This window comes from Panthera onca, chromosome E3 (assembly GCF_046562875.1).
Source record: "Panthera onca isolate mPanOnc1 chromosome E3, mPanOnc1 haplotype 2, whole genome shotgun sequence".
Taxonomy (NCBI): Eukaryota; Metazoa; Chordata; class Mammalia; order Carnivora; family Felidae; genus Panthera; species Panthera onca.
Genome location: NC_138354.1, coordinates 14,251,485 through 14,267,398, shown reverse-complemented (window position 1 = coordinate 14,267,398; position 15,914 = coordinate 14,251,485). Strand labels below are relative to the sequence as shown.

The window sequence follows — 15,914 nt, the reverse complement described above, 5'->3', positions numbered from 1 at the left end:
TCACGCAAATGGAATAAATGACCAAAAGAGCTCGTTTGAACCTGCAGGCATCATAAGACTCAGCAGTTGTGTTCTTGGGCACAGAGACGAATATTGCTTTTCGTACAAACATCTGTACGCAAACACTGATAGCAACTTTATTTGCGAAAACCCCCAAACTGAGACAACCCAAGTGTCCTCCGACGGGCCAGGGGTCAAACAGACTGTGGTGAAGCCGTATCACGGAACCCTGTGCAGAAGTCAAAAGGAATGAACTCACTGCACCCTGCAACGTGGACAGACCTCGTGTACAAAGATTGGCATGTACAAAGCCAATCACGAAGATTCGATACCGTACGGCTCAACCGAGGGAACAGTCTTGCAACAGCAAAACTATAGGCTGGAGAACAGATCAGTGGTTGTCAGGGGTATCGAAGGAGAGCGTCGGGGAGCGCTGAGGTGCCAGGACAGTTCTGTACCTTAATTGTGTTTGGTTATAGGAATCCACACCTGTGATAAAACTGCACAGAACTGTCTCCACACACACGCACCAACACAGACACACACGCGTGTTCAACTGGTGAAATCAGACTAAGCTCCGTGGACGGTACCCAAGTCAGTGCACTTGTTATAAGCCTGCACTAGAGTTCTGCAAGATGGTAACCATTGGGAGAAACTGAATGGAGACACATAAGACTTCTCATACATTGTTGCAACCTCTTGCGAATTTATAGTTGTTTCAGAATAGCGAAGGGTTTTTGTCTTAGTAGTGAATTTTAAAGCCAGTTAGGGGGTGGCTGGGTGGCTCAGTCGGTTGAGCCTCCAACTTCAGCCTAGGTCATGATCTCGTAGTCTGTGGGTTCGAGCCCCGCATCGGGCTCTGTGCTGACAGCTCAGAGCCCAGAGCCTGTTTCAGATTCTGTGTCTCCCTCTCTCTCTGACCCTCCCCTGTTCATGCTCTGTCTCTCTCTGTCTCAAAAATAAATAAACATTAAAAAAAAATTTTTTTTAAAGCCAGTTAGACTATGAAGCTTTCACTGGGGTTCTTTCACGATCTCCAGTGTAAAGACATACACACTCTCTTTTTTTAAATTTTTTAATGTTTATTTTTCGGGGGGGAGGGGCAGAGAGCGAGGGAGACACAGAATCCGAAGCAGGCTCCAGGCGCTGAGCTGTCAGCACAGAGCCCGACGCAGGGCTCGAACTCACGAACTGCGAGATCATGACCTGAGCCGAAGTCGGATGCTCAACCCAATGAACCACCCAGGTGCCCCTACACTCTCTTTCTTAATCTTTCCCCCTCGTGGCCTGAAAATACATGGGGAGAAATGTAAATACACAACCTACTTGTGATTACAGACCCACAGAGCAAACGCTGTCACACTGCGGTGATCTGGTAGGGGACAAAACCAAGCATTGTTTCTGATTAGGAAGGCTCATTACAGGCAAGGGGAAAGGCAGGTTCCAATAAGGAAGCCTGGCCCGGCATGGGGCATGGAGTTGCGTGATAACAAGTTGTCTCCTGGCTGCTTGACTCAGAGCCTCAACCACACAGGGGAAACGGTTATCTTCCAGAAACACAGGACTCCTCCTATCCCCGCAATTATAAACCAGGAAGAAAAGCAAACAATGCCATCGCGCCGTCTCCAAAACCCCTTCCGGACGTCCAGAGGGTGTAACCTTCCACGCAGAAAAGTTTTCTAACTCGAACCACCCTGCTGTCACCCTCTGAATGCGCCACCCAAGAGAAGGGCCTGACCGGGTGGGCTGGTCCCCCAGGGAAGGAGTAGGGACCAGGTGGACAACCGTCCTGATCACCAAGAGATGATTCCAGGAGAGGAGTGCTTTCTGAGACCTAAACCACAAGAACCAGAGCATCGAAGCCCAAACACGCACAGCAACGCCGAATGCAGAACCTCCCAGGATGATGTCAGAGGAAGTACAAAAAGGAAAGCTTTGCGCTCGCGCAGTAACTGAACATATTCAGCAATCGCTGTAACTCAGCAGCGTGCGGGGGCCCTGGGAAGGCAGCGCAGAAGAAGCTGTGGTTCTTGCCCTCAAGGGTCTGACCGTCCAGAGCTGGGCAAATACGCAAAAGCAAGGCGGCAGGCCAAGTGGGGGGGCCAAACCCCACAGTGATGCCCGGGCAGCAGAGGCGAAGGGCCCCGAACCCTGCCGCAGCTGGGAAATCCGGGAAGGCTTCCCAGGGGAGGTAACCCAGAAGAAGAGTGTCCAAGAGTGATCTGGAGCTGGCAAATCCAATACCACGGCGAGCACCCTCAGTGGGAACATCCTTTATCATACCTCCCGGGACTTGCACTGTGGGCTTTTGCAAGTATTAACTCTAAATTTTTTTTTTTTAACGTTTATTTATTTTTGAGACAGAGAGAGACAGAGCATGAACGGGGGAGGGTCAGAGAGAGGGAGACACAGAATCCGAAACAGGCTCCAGGCTCCGAGCGGTCAGCACAGAGCCCGACGCGGGGCTTGAACTCACGGACCGTGAGATCGTGACCTGAGCCGAAGTCGGCCTCTCAACCGACTGAGCCACCCAGGCACCCCGCAAGTATTAACTCTAAAGCTGACAGTTTAAACCCTGCCTCAAAGACACTGCTCTCCCCAAAGTACTCAACACCGGAAAAGCTAAGTGCCTTGGCCGACACCACACCAGATTCGATTCTGCTTTTTCTTCCACATGCTATTGCTTAAGAACAAAGAAGGTAATGAGGGAAGTTTTTAAAAAGTAGCTGAAAACTATGGATAAGACCTATTTGAAAATGCATTAAGGATTATGACAGTAGAAATGAAGAAGACTCTAATGTTCTTTTAATATTATTTTATTCCAGTACTATTTCAAGCCACTTTGGGAGAGAGGGAAGGAGAAGGGGGTGGGGAGAAGGGCAGAGGGAGAGATTCTCAAGCAGGTTCCACGCCCAGGGCAGAGCCCAAGGTGGGGCTCAATCCCACAACCCTGGGATCATGCCCAAACCAAAGTCAAGAGCCGGACACTTAACCCCCTGAGCCACCCAGGTGCCCCACCATTAATACTATTTTGATGGTTGAAGTTACCCCTCATCTGAGTTTGGAAGGCACAATGAACTTCCACAGGAATTTGCACCTGACATATCCAAAAAGGTGAACTCAGTCCCCCTCCCATACCCACCACTTCTGCCATATCCTTTCAATGTTCATTTATTTTTGAGAGAGACAGAGCATGAGCTGCGGAGGGGCAGAGAGAGAAGGAGGCACAGAATCCGAAGCAGGCTCCAGGCGCTGAGCTGTCAGCACAGAGCCCCACGCGGGGCTCGAACTCACAGACCGCGAGATCATGACCTGAGCCGAAGTCAGACGCTTAACTGACTGAGCCACCCAGGTGCCCCTACATTCCCCCTCTTAATGAGTAGCACCAATACCCATCCTGTGCCCGGAGGCAACACCCCTCCATAACTCCTCCCTCCTCTTCCCCCTCCTCCAAAACCAATCAGTCCTCATGTGATTCAGCCGCCATGTTTCCACATCTGAAATATGGTAGCATATGAAAATAGGAAATCTCAAATCGGTGGTTAAAGGATAGAGTATTAAATAAATTGAGATAAGCACATGTTGAGACCAGGGTCTCCAGGCTGAAACTCTTATACCTGAACACGAAAATGTTTAATCCACTGGGAATTGATTTGGAAAAGAAACAAAAAACAAAACGATTTACCTGTAAGAAAATATGCATGAATATTTGCGCCACCTGAGGCCGATGAGTAACTTTCTCGGGGCGTCACTAAAAGAAAAGACTGGGGGCGCCTGGGTGGCTCAGTCGGTTAAGCGTCCGACTTCGGCTCCGGTCACGATCTCGCGGTCCGCGGGTTCGAGCCCCGCGTCGGGCTCTGGGCTGATGGCTCAGAGCCTGGAGCCTGCTTCCGATTCTGTGTTTCCCTCTCTCTCTGCCCCTCCCCCTTTCATGCTGTGCCTCTCTCTGTCTGAAAAATAAATAAACGTTAAAAAAAAAAATTTTTTTTAAAAGAAAAAAAAAAAGAAAAGACTGATGGATCTGACTATGTAGAAATGTATAATTTATATTTGTCAAAAAACACAATAAACAAAGTAAAGTCAAAAGCACAGGTTGGGCAGAAACGCCCGTCAGATGACTGTGAAAGAAGTTTATTTAATATCTATAAAGTTCTCACAATTCAGTAAAGCGAAGATAAATTCTCCAGGAGAAAAAGAAATGAGGGGTCATCAACTGGCAGATCTCTATAAAAATAAAGACAATTAACCATTTGAAAAAGTTCCCATCATCACTAGGGTTAAAAAAAAAACACAGATTTAAAAATATGTCATTTTTCACTCATCAGAACCGTAAAGACAAAAAAGAAATAAGATTCAGTGCCGATGAGAATGCAGAGAAAAAGACACTTTGATATCCTTCTCATGAGACAGACCACATATCTGGAGAGCAATTTATCAATCCATATTAAAAGTTCTTAAAAACTGGGGTGCCTGGGTGGCTCAGTGGGTTAAGCGTCCGACTTCGGCTCAGGTCACGATCTCACCGTCCGTGAGTTCGAGCCTCTCGTCGGGGTCTATACTGACAGCTCGGAGCCTGGAGCCTGCTTCAGATTCTGTGTCTCCTTCTCTCTCTGCCCCTCCCTCATGCTCTGTCTCTCTCTGACTCTTAAAAATGAACAAACGTTAAAATTTTGTTTTAATTATTAAAAATTAATATGGAATTTGGGGGGGAAGATGAATTTAACCCACGAATGTGACATGCTTCCCTGAAGCATAAACCCTGAAAACACCGATTTCTTTTTTAATATGAAAGAAACCCACACATGCTTTCCCAGGGTCAGAGAAAACACAAGAGGAGACACCAGCCACAATACCGGGGAAGCTGGAAAGTGGTAGAAAGTGCGTTGAGAGATGTCTAGCAGCCGACCTCCAGCTACCATGGGAAACACTGAGAAACCAATTCAACATACACCAGAGAATCCTCGAGAGATAATGAAGCCAACAGCACTGGGTACCTCTTGAACTGGGGGTGACTAAACTGGGGAAACAGAAATGAGGGGCACCAGAAGGAAGGCCATTCGAAAGGAAACTGATCACTAGATCCTCGTCCCTACCCTGTGCTCCAGCCCCTGCGGCCCTCTACTGTCAAAACTGGTGGTGATCCTGAGCAGACAGCAGGCTCACCAGACCTCGGCGGGGGGGGGCCTCAGCTCAGGGAGACAGAAACCAAACAGCAAAGAGCAAAAACCGTGTGGAACCAGACTGTGCAGGGAGAAAAACCGAAAACCAAAACAAAAGACGAAATATTATTAATATCCTCCAGGGGATAGGAAAACATATTGCTTCTATTAAATAAGAACAATATGCTATAAAAAGGAACTCTCAGAGAATAAAAATGGGCACTTGGAAGTAAAATCATGATGGCAGAGATAAAAAAAAACTGACTGGAAGGGAAGGAAGATAAAACTGAAGAGACAGCAAACAAAGCTGGGCAAAAATATAAGGAAAGATAAGGTGGCAGAGAAAAAATAAGAAAATTAAAGGCTCCACCCAAGAGGCTTACTAATGGAATAATGGGAGACGCTGAAATAGAGAAACGAGGAAAATGGGGAGGGATTATCAATGGAATGTTCCAAGAAATTTTCCGAAAACTGACAGACATTAGATTCCAGATTCAAGCCACTAAACTGACCCACACTAAGGCTCATCATCGTGGATTTCAAAACTCTGGGGACAAAATGGAAGATTCCACCAGCTTCCAGAAAGGAGAACACACACACACACATGCGCACACACACACACACACACACACACACACACGCGATCAGAAATCGGAATGCCTTTGGTTCCTTTACAAAACATTGAAAAAAGATAATGAAGCCAAAACATCAAAATGTGAAAGAAGGGACTATCTGTCTCAACCAGGCCATCGATCACACAGAAAATGAGGATAAAGCTTTCTTGAGACACGGATGATCTCAAAAGACTTTATCTTCCTCGTAGCCCCTTAATGAGGCTCCTGGCTGTTATGTTGCACCAAAATAAGCACGTAAACCAAGAAAAGAGAAAAGCCTGGAATTTAGCATAGGAGAGGGGGCAAAGGAGGTCCCCAGGAGGATGGTGAGGAGGGATCCAAGGTGACAGTGACCCATAGCCACTGCAGCCAACTGTCCACAGCGGGGCAGCGGGACTTGAGGCGGACACATGGCGAGTTGCCATTACTCTTGCTTCTGCAAACTCACCTCATTTTCGACTGAGGATAGATTGCTTGAATGAGCCCAGAACTTTCAATATGAATTGATAAATTGTTCGGATATGCGGTTCTGTCCCATGAGAAGGATATGAGAGTCTTTTTTCTCTGTATCCTCACCGACACGGACTCTTACTAATCTTTGTCATCTTTGCTGCTCTGATGAGTCAAATGATGTCTGAATGAGGATAGATTGTCCCCATTCTTCCCTATAATGGGATATTCTGACCACAGGCTGACATAGTCTGTGCTCTCTCTCGCCATGCCCGCTGCCTGGATCAGCGGAGGACATTCATTTCATCCCCCAGACGCGGTCTGCTTCGACCTCCTTCTAAGAGTAGGCAATGCGCCTTGATGAGGTCGCCGGCAGAAAACACAGAGCAGCCATTCCTTCTGTCCCGATTTTTGCCTTATCCCCAGCACTGGTGCACACAACAGCCTGCCAGATGTCCCCACAAGGGTGTGTCCTGTGTTTCCCTGAGCTCGCTCGTGACTTAGCTGTCTTCTCCAGAAGAAGCCTTTGTAAACAATTAAGATAGTACACGGGTCAGTACTTTTGTTCTTGACATGATAGGATATCAGGCATTTCGTAAAAAGTGCACGGAAAGAATAAAGGAGCCAGGAAAACTAAGCAATAAATAAATAAATAAATAAAAGGCATCCAGATTGGAAAGTAAGAAGTAAAATTGTCACTACTTGAAGGTGACGTGACATTACAGGCAGAAAGCTCTGAAGAATACACATACACACACACACACACACACAATCAGAGCTAAGAAACAAGTTTAGCAACGTAGAATACAAGATCAATATACAAAAATCAGCTGCATGTCTATACGCGAGCAGTGAGTAGTCCAAAAATGAAATAAAGAAAGAAATTCTACTTACAATTCAACATCAAAAATAATAAAATATCTAGGAATAAATTTAGACCAAGAAGGCAAGACTTGTAGGGGAGCCTCAGTGGCTCAGTCAGTTAAGCATCCGACTCTTGATTGTGGCTCTGGTCATGATCTCAGAGTTGTGGGATTGAGCCCTGCATCAGGATCCACGCTCAGCAGGATTGGGATTCTCTCTCCTTCTCACTCTGCGCCCTCTCCTCATGCATATGTGTGTGCTCTCTCGCTCTCTCTCAAAATAAATAAATAAACATTTTTTTAAAAAAAACAAGAAGACTTGTATATTGAAAATTATAAAACATTGTTTAAAGAAATTAAAGAAGATCTAAATAAATAGAAAGGCCCTCCATGTCATGGTAATCTCTACACCCAACATGGGGCTCCAAATCACAACCCCAAGATCAAGAGTTCGCACACTCTGCTGACTTAGCCAGCCAGGTACCAAAGACATTCCATGTCATGGATTGGAAGTATTAATATTGCTAAGATGACAATACTTTTCAAATTGACCTATAGATTCAATGCAAAATCCCTGACAAAATTCCAACTGCCTTTTTGAAGCAATGGACAAACGTGTCATATGTCACATGTGGGACCCAGAATTCATATGTCAACACATGGGACCCAGAATGGACAAAACAATACTGAAAAAGAAGAATAAGTCTGGAAGACTCACTTCCTGATTCTTAAAACTTGCTATAAAGGAAAAGTTATAAAGACAAGGTGGTACTCACACAGGGATAGACACATAAATCAATGACATAGGATTTAAAGTCCAAAAATAAACCCTTACACTTACAAGGCAGTTTATTTTTGACATGGATGCCATGACCATTCAATGGGAAAAAGAACAGTTCCTTCAACAAATGGTACTGGGACAACTGAATATCCTCATGGGACAAAAAAATAATAATAATAATTTGGACCCCTACCTCAAACCATACACAAACATGAATTCACAATGGATATGGAGCTACATGTAGGAGCTAAAACTCCAAGACACTTAAAAGAGAATATAGGTGTAAATCTTTGTGACCTTGGACTAGGCAATGGTTTCCTAGATATGATACCAAAAGCTCAAGCACCCAAAGAAAAAAATAAAAAACTTGACTTTCATGACCATGAAAAGCTTTTGTGCATCAGAGGACACTATCAATAAAGAGAAAAGACAATCCACAGAACGGAAGGAAATATCTGCAAATACATTTGCAAAATTACGTACAGAATATATTTGATAAGAGTGTGTGCCCAGAAGACATAAGCAATTACAACTCAACACTAAGAAGACAAATAACCCATTTTAAAAATCGGCAAAAGGGGGTGCGAGGGTGGCTCAGTTGGTTAAGCGTTCCACTTCGGCTCAGATCATGATCTCAAAGTTCATGAGTTCGAGCCCTGCGTCGGGCTCTGTGCTGACAGCTCGGAGCCTGGAGCCTGCTTCAGATTCTGTGTCTCCCCTTCTCTCTCTGCCCTTCCCCCACTCGCACTCTGTCTCTCTCTCACTCAAAAATAAACATTCAAAAAATAATAAATAAATAAATAAATAAAATTCAAGTTGACAAAAGATTTCAATAGACATTTCTCCAAATAAGACAGACTAATGGGGGCGCCTGGGTGGCTTAGTCGGTTGAGCATCCTACTTTGGCTTAGGTCATGATCTCACGGTTTGTGGGTTCAAGCCCCGCGTCGGGCTCTGTGCTGACAGCTCAGAGCCTGGAGCCTGCTTCGGACCCTGTGTCTCATTCTCTCTCTGCTCCTCCCCCACTTGTGCTCTGTCTCTCAAAAATAAATAAAAGTAAAAAAAAATTTTTTAAAAAGACAGACTAATGGCAAGCAAGCACATGAAAAGATGCTCAAAATAATCAGTCATTAGAGAAATGCAAATAAAACCATGAGATACCACCTTACACGCACCACGGTGGCCTTTGTGTGTGTGTTTTTTTTAAAGGAAAATAACAAATATTGAGGACGTGGCAAAACTGGGACTTCATACATTGCCAGTAGGAATGCAAAATGGTGCCGCTCCCGCGAAAAACCGTGTCGTTGGGGAAAACAGTCTGATGGCTTCTCAAGATATGAACCGTGGAATTATCACAGGACCCAACGATTCCACTCCTAGGTAGGTACCCAAGAGAACTGAAAACATTCCACACGACAACTTTTGCATGAACGTTCCTAGCAGTATTATTCGTAACAACCAAAAAGCAGGAACGCCCCACCTATCCATCAACTGAAGAACAAAGAAAGGTCATGTGTTACCTCCACACAACCGAATGTCGCTGAGCCACAAAAAGAAATGACGTAAACCCATGCCACCACACGATGAACTTGGGCGGCAGTACGTTGCACGAAACAAGGCAGACACCAAAAGCTACAGGCTGTACATTTCGTTGATAGCAAATGTCCAGAAAAGGCAAATTCATAGAGACAGAAATACTTGGTGGTTGCCCCAGGACCTGGGAGAGATGGCTAAACAGGTCCAGGATCTCTTTAAGGGGGACGATGAAAATATTCCGGAATTAGATCATGGTTACAGTTGCAAAATGTCGTGAATGTACTGAAAGCCACCGAACTATACACACTTCATAAGGGTGTATTTGATGTTATGTGAATTCTATCTCAATTAGAAGTAAGGGACAAGAGGGACGCCTGGAGGGTTCAGTCCGTTAAGCATCCAACTCTTGATTTCGGCTCAGGTCATGATCTCACGGTTCGTGGGCTTGAGCCCCGCATGGGGCTCTGCGCTGACAGCTCAGAGCCTGTTTGGGATCCTCTCTCTCCCTCTCTCTCTGCTCCTCCCCCACTTGCACTCTCTATCTCAAAAATAAATAAACTTTAAAAAAAAGTAAGGGAAAATCATAAAGGATGACCGTGACGGGGTGTGGCAAGAATGATGATTGATACAACTCCATGCACCTGAATTCCCTCAGCCTCAACCCCTCAAACAAAGATCAAAGTGGAAAAATGCTGATGATCTGAACAAAGACCAGTGGCTTGGGACACGGCCAGGAGGGATCACGCTCAAGAGGGACTAAGCAGATGCTGAGAAACAGAGCAGAAAGAGAATGAAAAGCCCTCTGGTCTTTGGTGATGAGGTAAAGCCCTTCACGGACAGGAGATAACGAGAAGCAGGTCTGCGAGGCCGAGAGGAGAATGCTAAGCTAGTCACAGGACAGACTGAGCTTACGGTTCAGAGGGACCCTGGCCCTTGAGGAGAGAGAGGACGCAGGTCTGGAGCTCAGGGGAGAGGCTGAATTGCTCTGTGCTACAGGGATGGATCAGGAGGGGACAAGTGCCCGGAAGGAAGCCACCAACAATGTCAGACGTGGCCGGATCAGAGCAGGAAAGTGCCCGCTGGACTGGGTGCGCCGCGATCACTGGTAACTTTTGCCCGAGGGATTTCGGTTTAATGTACAGGAGCACAAAGAATTGCATCTTACTTGGGTTTAACTTGCGTCAACATCAGTATTCAAGCCGAATGAAACAAATGTAAAAACAAACCTAACAAGTGAAAGACCCTGAATTACCTGTACACACAGGTCCTGAGCCTTCTGGCTTTATTCACACACTCCCTGGACCAGGTGGTTTTTCTTTCCTTCCTTCCTTGCTTCCTTGCTTCCTTCCTTCCTTGCTTCCTTGCTTCCTTGCTTCCTTGCTTCCTTCCTTCCTTCCTCCCTCCCTCCCTCCCTTCCTTCCATCTCTCTCTCCTTTTATTTTTCCTTTTTTTCTCTGCTTTCTTCTTTCTTTCTTTCTTTCTTTCTTTCTTTCTTTCTTTCTTTCTTTCTTTTTTCCTGATAAAGCTTGGTTTTCCTTTAATGGATATGATAACATATAGGTGTGGGATTCTAGTTCCCACCTGAGCCAGGCATGACCGGCTTGAGAATGGACCATTCTACCCTCATGAAAATGATGTTTGCAGATCTTTTTTAATAAAAAGAGAACTATGATGTTTCACAGTTCAGGGGGGGGAAACAGGATGAATATTGTTTTTACTATAGGATCTTAACTATGTAACACCTGCATTAAAAAAAAGAAGGGAGTGGGGTGCCTGGGTGGCTCAGTTGATTAAGTGTCCGACTGCGGTTCAGGTCATGATCTCGTGGTCCGTGGGTTCAAGCCCCGCGTCGGGCTCTGTGCTGACAGCTCAGAGCCTGGAGCCTGCTTTGGATTCTGTGTCTCCCTCTCTCTCTCTCTGCTCCTTCCCCGCTCACACTCTGTCTCTCTCTCAAAAATAAATAAACATTAACAATTTTTTTTAAAAAAAGAAAGGGAGGGGGAACCTTTGGCTGGCTCAGTTGGTTGAGCATCAGACTTTTGATTTTGGCTCAGGTCATGATCCCAGGGTCGTGGGATCAAGCCCCATGTCAGGCTTTGCACTGAGCATGGAGCCTGCTTGAGATCTCTCTCTCTCTCTCTCTCTCTCTCTCTCTCTCTCTCTCAAATAAAAAAAATTGTTAAGAAGGGGAGAACAGGGGGGAATGAACAGTTGCCTTCAGTTACTCTCTGCGGTATTTGTATTTCCCAGTTACTTTTTGATACATTCAAAGTTTCCTACCAAGAGAGCACGCATTACTTTTAAGATTGGAAAATACAGTAAGGCTGGGGAAAAATGGTTTAATCAAACTTGAGCAGAAGGTAAGCAGGGATAACAATATTAAGGTTAGATGAACTAAATTCGAGGCAAGGAAAAAAGTATGCTTTTAAGATAAAGGGAGTATGACATTAGGGTGACAGCCACCACTAACGATGAAACCACACAGACACGAATCTACAGTTACCAAAGAAACTGACAACAAGATACAGAAATCAAGCGTTATTAGGGACATGGGAAGGAAAAGTCATCGTAGGAGGAGATTTGAAAACACCATCATCAAAAAGCCTTAAGAAAATAAACTCAGAGTCTATCTAAATACACAAAATTGATGTCTGGCAGGAATTCAATTCCATGAATACTGTGTGGGGGGGGGGGGTTCTTTTCAAGTGTATATAGAACATTTACAAAACTCGATAATACCAGTCACAAAGAAAATCTCAACAGAGAAAAAAACTGTTAAGTCCCTCTTGCAGTTAAAGAGAAGGTACTTCTAGCCTGGAGAAAATACAGAAGCTAGAAGGAAGGACAGAAAAGGGGGAAACAGTGTTAATATAGTCTCCTCCTGGTCCACTGGGTATTTGCAGGGTGGGTGGGGGGACAGAGGAGGATGAATGGGAATTAACTTGATGATCAGGCTGGACCGAATATCTCTCCCACCCCGTTTCTCACCCACTGTACAGCTTTATTTAAATGCGAACCCCTGAGATGGTAACTCAGGGGTTCTCAACTGTGTGGTTCCTGTAGGGGCAGGATCAGCACCTCCTGGGAATTTGTAAGAAATGCACATTCTCAGCCCTACTCCAGACCTCCTGGAGCAGAATTTCCTCCAGGGTGGGGCTCCAGGAGGTTCTGAGCGGGAAGCCGAAGAAGGTGCCTAAGTACCCCTGGAGCAGACTGGCTCAGAAGAGGAGTGGGCTTTATACCCCTGGCTCCCGGAGTCCCCCAAGTGGGATTAAGCTGCCTCAGCCACAGGGGCCACCTGCGTATCACGCCCTTCCTGTCCTACTTCCCCCCAGCCCCTCGAGGTGTTCTCTCCCCCTCGCAAATCAACTAACACACTCAAATCTTTGTCTCAGGGTCTACTCCTGGGGGAGCCCAAACTAAGATGCCCACCAGAGACCAGAGTTTCCATTCTGGTTGAGACCAGCTTGGACCCCCATTTCTCTCTGGCTGAGCTCCGCCAAGATCTCCTCAGGGGAGGGAGCCCCACTGGCCGTGGGTCCTCACCCCAATGCCGTCGGGCACCCGCTCTCTTCTCTGGGTGTGCGAGCTCTTCTCTGCCCCGCCTCCTGCCACAAGGCCACTTAGCCCCACTCCACTTGCCCTTTGCAAGCCTCGTTCATCTTTGTCACTCACTCCCAGGCTGGGTGAGACTCACCGAGGGCCGATGCCAGACGGGCCCTGAGAAACCCCGTCCTATCCAGCATCGTGGGAGGCCAGTTGTGCAAGACGGGGAGGTATCACGTGCTACGTGCTGGGTAGGCAGGGTAATGGGTGCTGGGGGAGCTCCCAGCTAGGGCCGTAGGACGGCAGCAAAGGATTCTCTGAGCAGGGCACCCACAGGGGACACCTGGGGGACTCAGCCACCAAATGGAGGGAAGGAGGATCAGGGATGCCCTCTGCTGATGCAAGGGGTCCACGGTGGGCACGCGGCATGCCGCGAGGGGCTCTGGGAGCCACGTCAGGGAGACAGGCTTCGCCAGATGGCTTAGAGGCTCCAAGGAACCGAACGCGCCACGTTCTCACAAGAAGACCGCCAGGGCCAGTGTTAGCAGAATCTACACCTGACGGAATGGCCAGAGGTCAAAAGAGATGTGAAAAATACAGCCAGTGACCCCTCCGTCCTCCAACTCTGGAGGCCTCGGAGAAGGCGGTACCCGACTGGCATATTGCTGGGCCGAGGTGCACGGGGGCCCTTCGGGGGCCCAGCCAGCCAGTTCAGAAGGGGCAGGGGGACTTCAGTGCCCGGGGCCAATGACGTGGCTCAGCCCTGAGCTCCCGGAGATAGCCAGGTGCCACACAGCACCCGTGGCATCGTCCTGGCTCCTGTTCACCCTCTCCTAGCCCGGGAGCACACGCGGGTAATCTTTCTCCTTCTCTACCCAGCATGCTGAGAGCCAGGGCTTTAGCCTGCCCTAGTCCTCCCGTGGCTCAGAAGATAAGCCTCCTTGGCCTTCAGCGCGCACCCTGGCTGGCTTTCTCCTGTGGCATCAGCTGGTGGGGGTTTCTCCCTGCGGCGAGCGCAGCGCATTACCTTAGGCCAGGAGCCAACACAAGGGCAAGGTTAGCAAGACCCATCCACTGCCACTTGGACACCAGGCCTCCCCCCGACCTGCCTCCAGCGACCCCGGAGGATTTTTGTTCCTGCTGCCCAATACCTGCCTGTTTTATATATATATATTTTTTTTTTTAATTGAAACTTTTTAAAAAAAAAATTTTTTTTTAACATTTATTTTTGAGACAGAGAGAGACAGAGCATGAACAAGGGAGGGGCAGAGAGAGGGAGACACAGAACCTGAAACAGGCTCCAGGCCGAGCTGTCAGCACAGAGCCAGACTCGGGGCTCGAACTCACGGACCGTGAGATCATGACCTGAGCCGAAGTCGGACACTTAACCAACTGAGCCACCCAGGCGCCCCGCCTGTTTTATATTTTTTAAACTGAGCCACTATTCTAAAGGGAGCCGACCTCCAAAACACCTGCTCGTTTCTACCTCCAGTCATTTTTGGCTCGGCGGCCCAGAGAGGACTTCGGATGCAAGATGAGTGGTTCCCGTCCCAGGACGGAATTACACTGTTTTGTTTTTTAAGTTTATTTATTTACTTTGAGAGAGAGACAGAGATAGCTCGAGTGGGGAAGGGGCAGAGAGAGAGGGAGGGAGAGGGAGAGGGAGAGAGAGAGAGAGAGAGAGAGAGAGAGAGAGAGAATGTATCCCAAGCACACTCCACCCTACCTGAGCAGAGCCCCATGCAGGGCTCGAACTCACGAAACCTCAAGATCACGACCTGAGCCAAAACCAGGAGTCCGGACGCTCAACCGACTGAGCCACCTAGGTGCCCCCAGAATTTCATTTTTTATTTTACCTCTTGGGAAAGGACGGTGGCAGTGGGTAGGTAGGGCTGGGGCGGGGAGTGGGGAAGAATCTGGGCGCCCCCTGTCATCTACTTTAGGTAATATGAAGAAGGGAAAATGAGTCCATCTATGTGGCCAGTAACTTCTTTTTTTTCTTAATGTTTATTTATTTTGAGAGAGAGCAAGAGAGAGCACGAGCAAGCTGGGGAGGGGCAGGGAGAGAGAGGGACAGAGAGAACCCCAAGCAGGCTCTGTACTGGGAGCGCGGGGCCCGACATGGGGCTCGATTCCACGAGCCAAAGCCGAAATCAAGAGCTGGACGCTTAACCGACAGAGCCACCCAGGGTGCCCTGCCAGTCATTTATTCCTAAGAGCCCTGCAGGCCTCGAGGTCTAATGGACCAGTGCTCGTGCGCCCAGATGTCTTCCTCTCTGTAGCTATGCCCCAGGGACAGGAGACAAAGACAGGTGGACTCGTGTTACAACGCAAGTGGCATTTTCCCCCTTGCTGAGCCGGCGCGCTCCCAGGTTCCCCTCCAAAACGCTCGTGCGGCTTGGCGGCCCCCATACCTTCGTCACTGTTGTCGTCCACCAGGATGATTTCCTTCAGCAGGTGCGTCGGCGTGTGGTTGACCGCGCTGTGGACTGACCGCAGGATCACTGACAGGGCCTCGTTCACGAAGATGAATATGATGGAGATCTGGGGCAGCTCCTTGGAGTACTTCAGCTCCTTGCACCTGGGGGAAGAGAGCCCGCCGAGCAGAGTCAGAGGAAGGCGGAAGGCATGGGCGCTGCGGACGGACACGGCCCACGTGCGCCCAAGGTGTGAGTCACCAGTTCCCTCCGGGGCCCCCCTTGGCTGAGAACAAAGACTGGAACCCAAGGAGGAGATCGTTAAGGGGTCCAGCCCCAATTCTCCTCAAGCTGCCGCCCCAAAGGAACCAGAAGCAGCAGTCTCGGGTACGTATCTCGCGTCTCCCAGGCGGCCTGGGTGCCCGTTCACACCGCCCGGTCCCACTTCGGTGCCCACCTGCCCCACTCCCTACTCGGGCACCTGCGTTTCCATGCCTGGAGCCTGCTTTGCTGCCGCCCCACCCCCATCTGCTCCCATCCAGAGGCGG

At 48.1% G+C, this 15,914-nt stretch overlaps 1 protein-coding gene across 2 annotated transcripts in view; it reads right to left on the bottom strand.

Annotated features, from left to right (window-relative positions):
* GALNT17 (polypeptide N-acetylgalactosaminyltransferase 17) overlaps positions 1-15,914 on the bottom strand; it is a 444,121-nt gene that overhangs the window by 222,560 nt on the left and 205,647 nt on the right. For both annotated transcript variants that reach the window (XM_060649143.3, XM_060649144.3), the window contains exon 3: positions 15,364-15,530. In XM_060649143.3, coding sequence (XP_060505126.1) covers positions 15,364-15,530 — 167 coding nt within the window. The remainder of the gene's footprint in view (positions 1-15,363; positions 15,531-15,914) is intronic.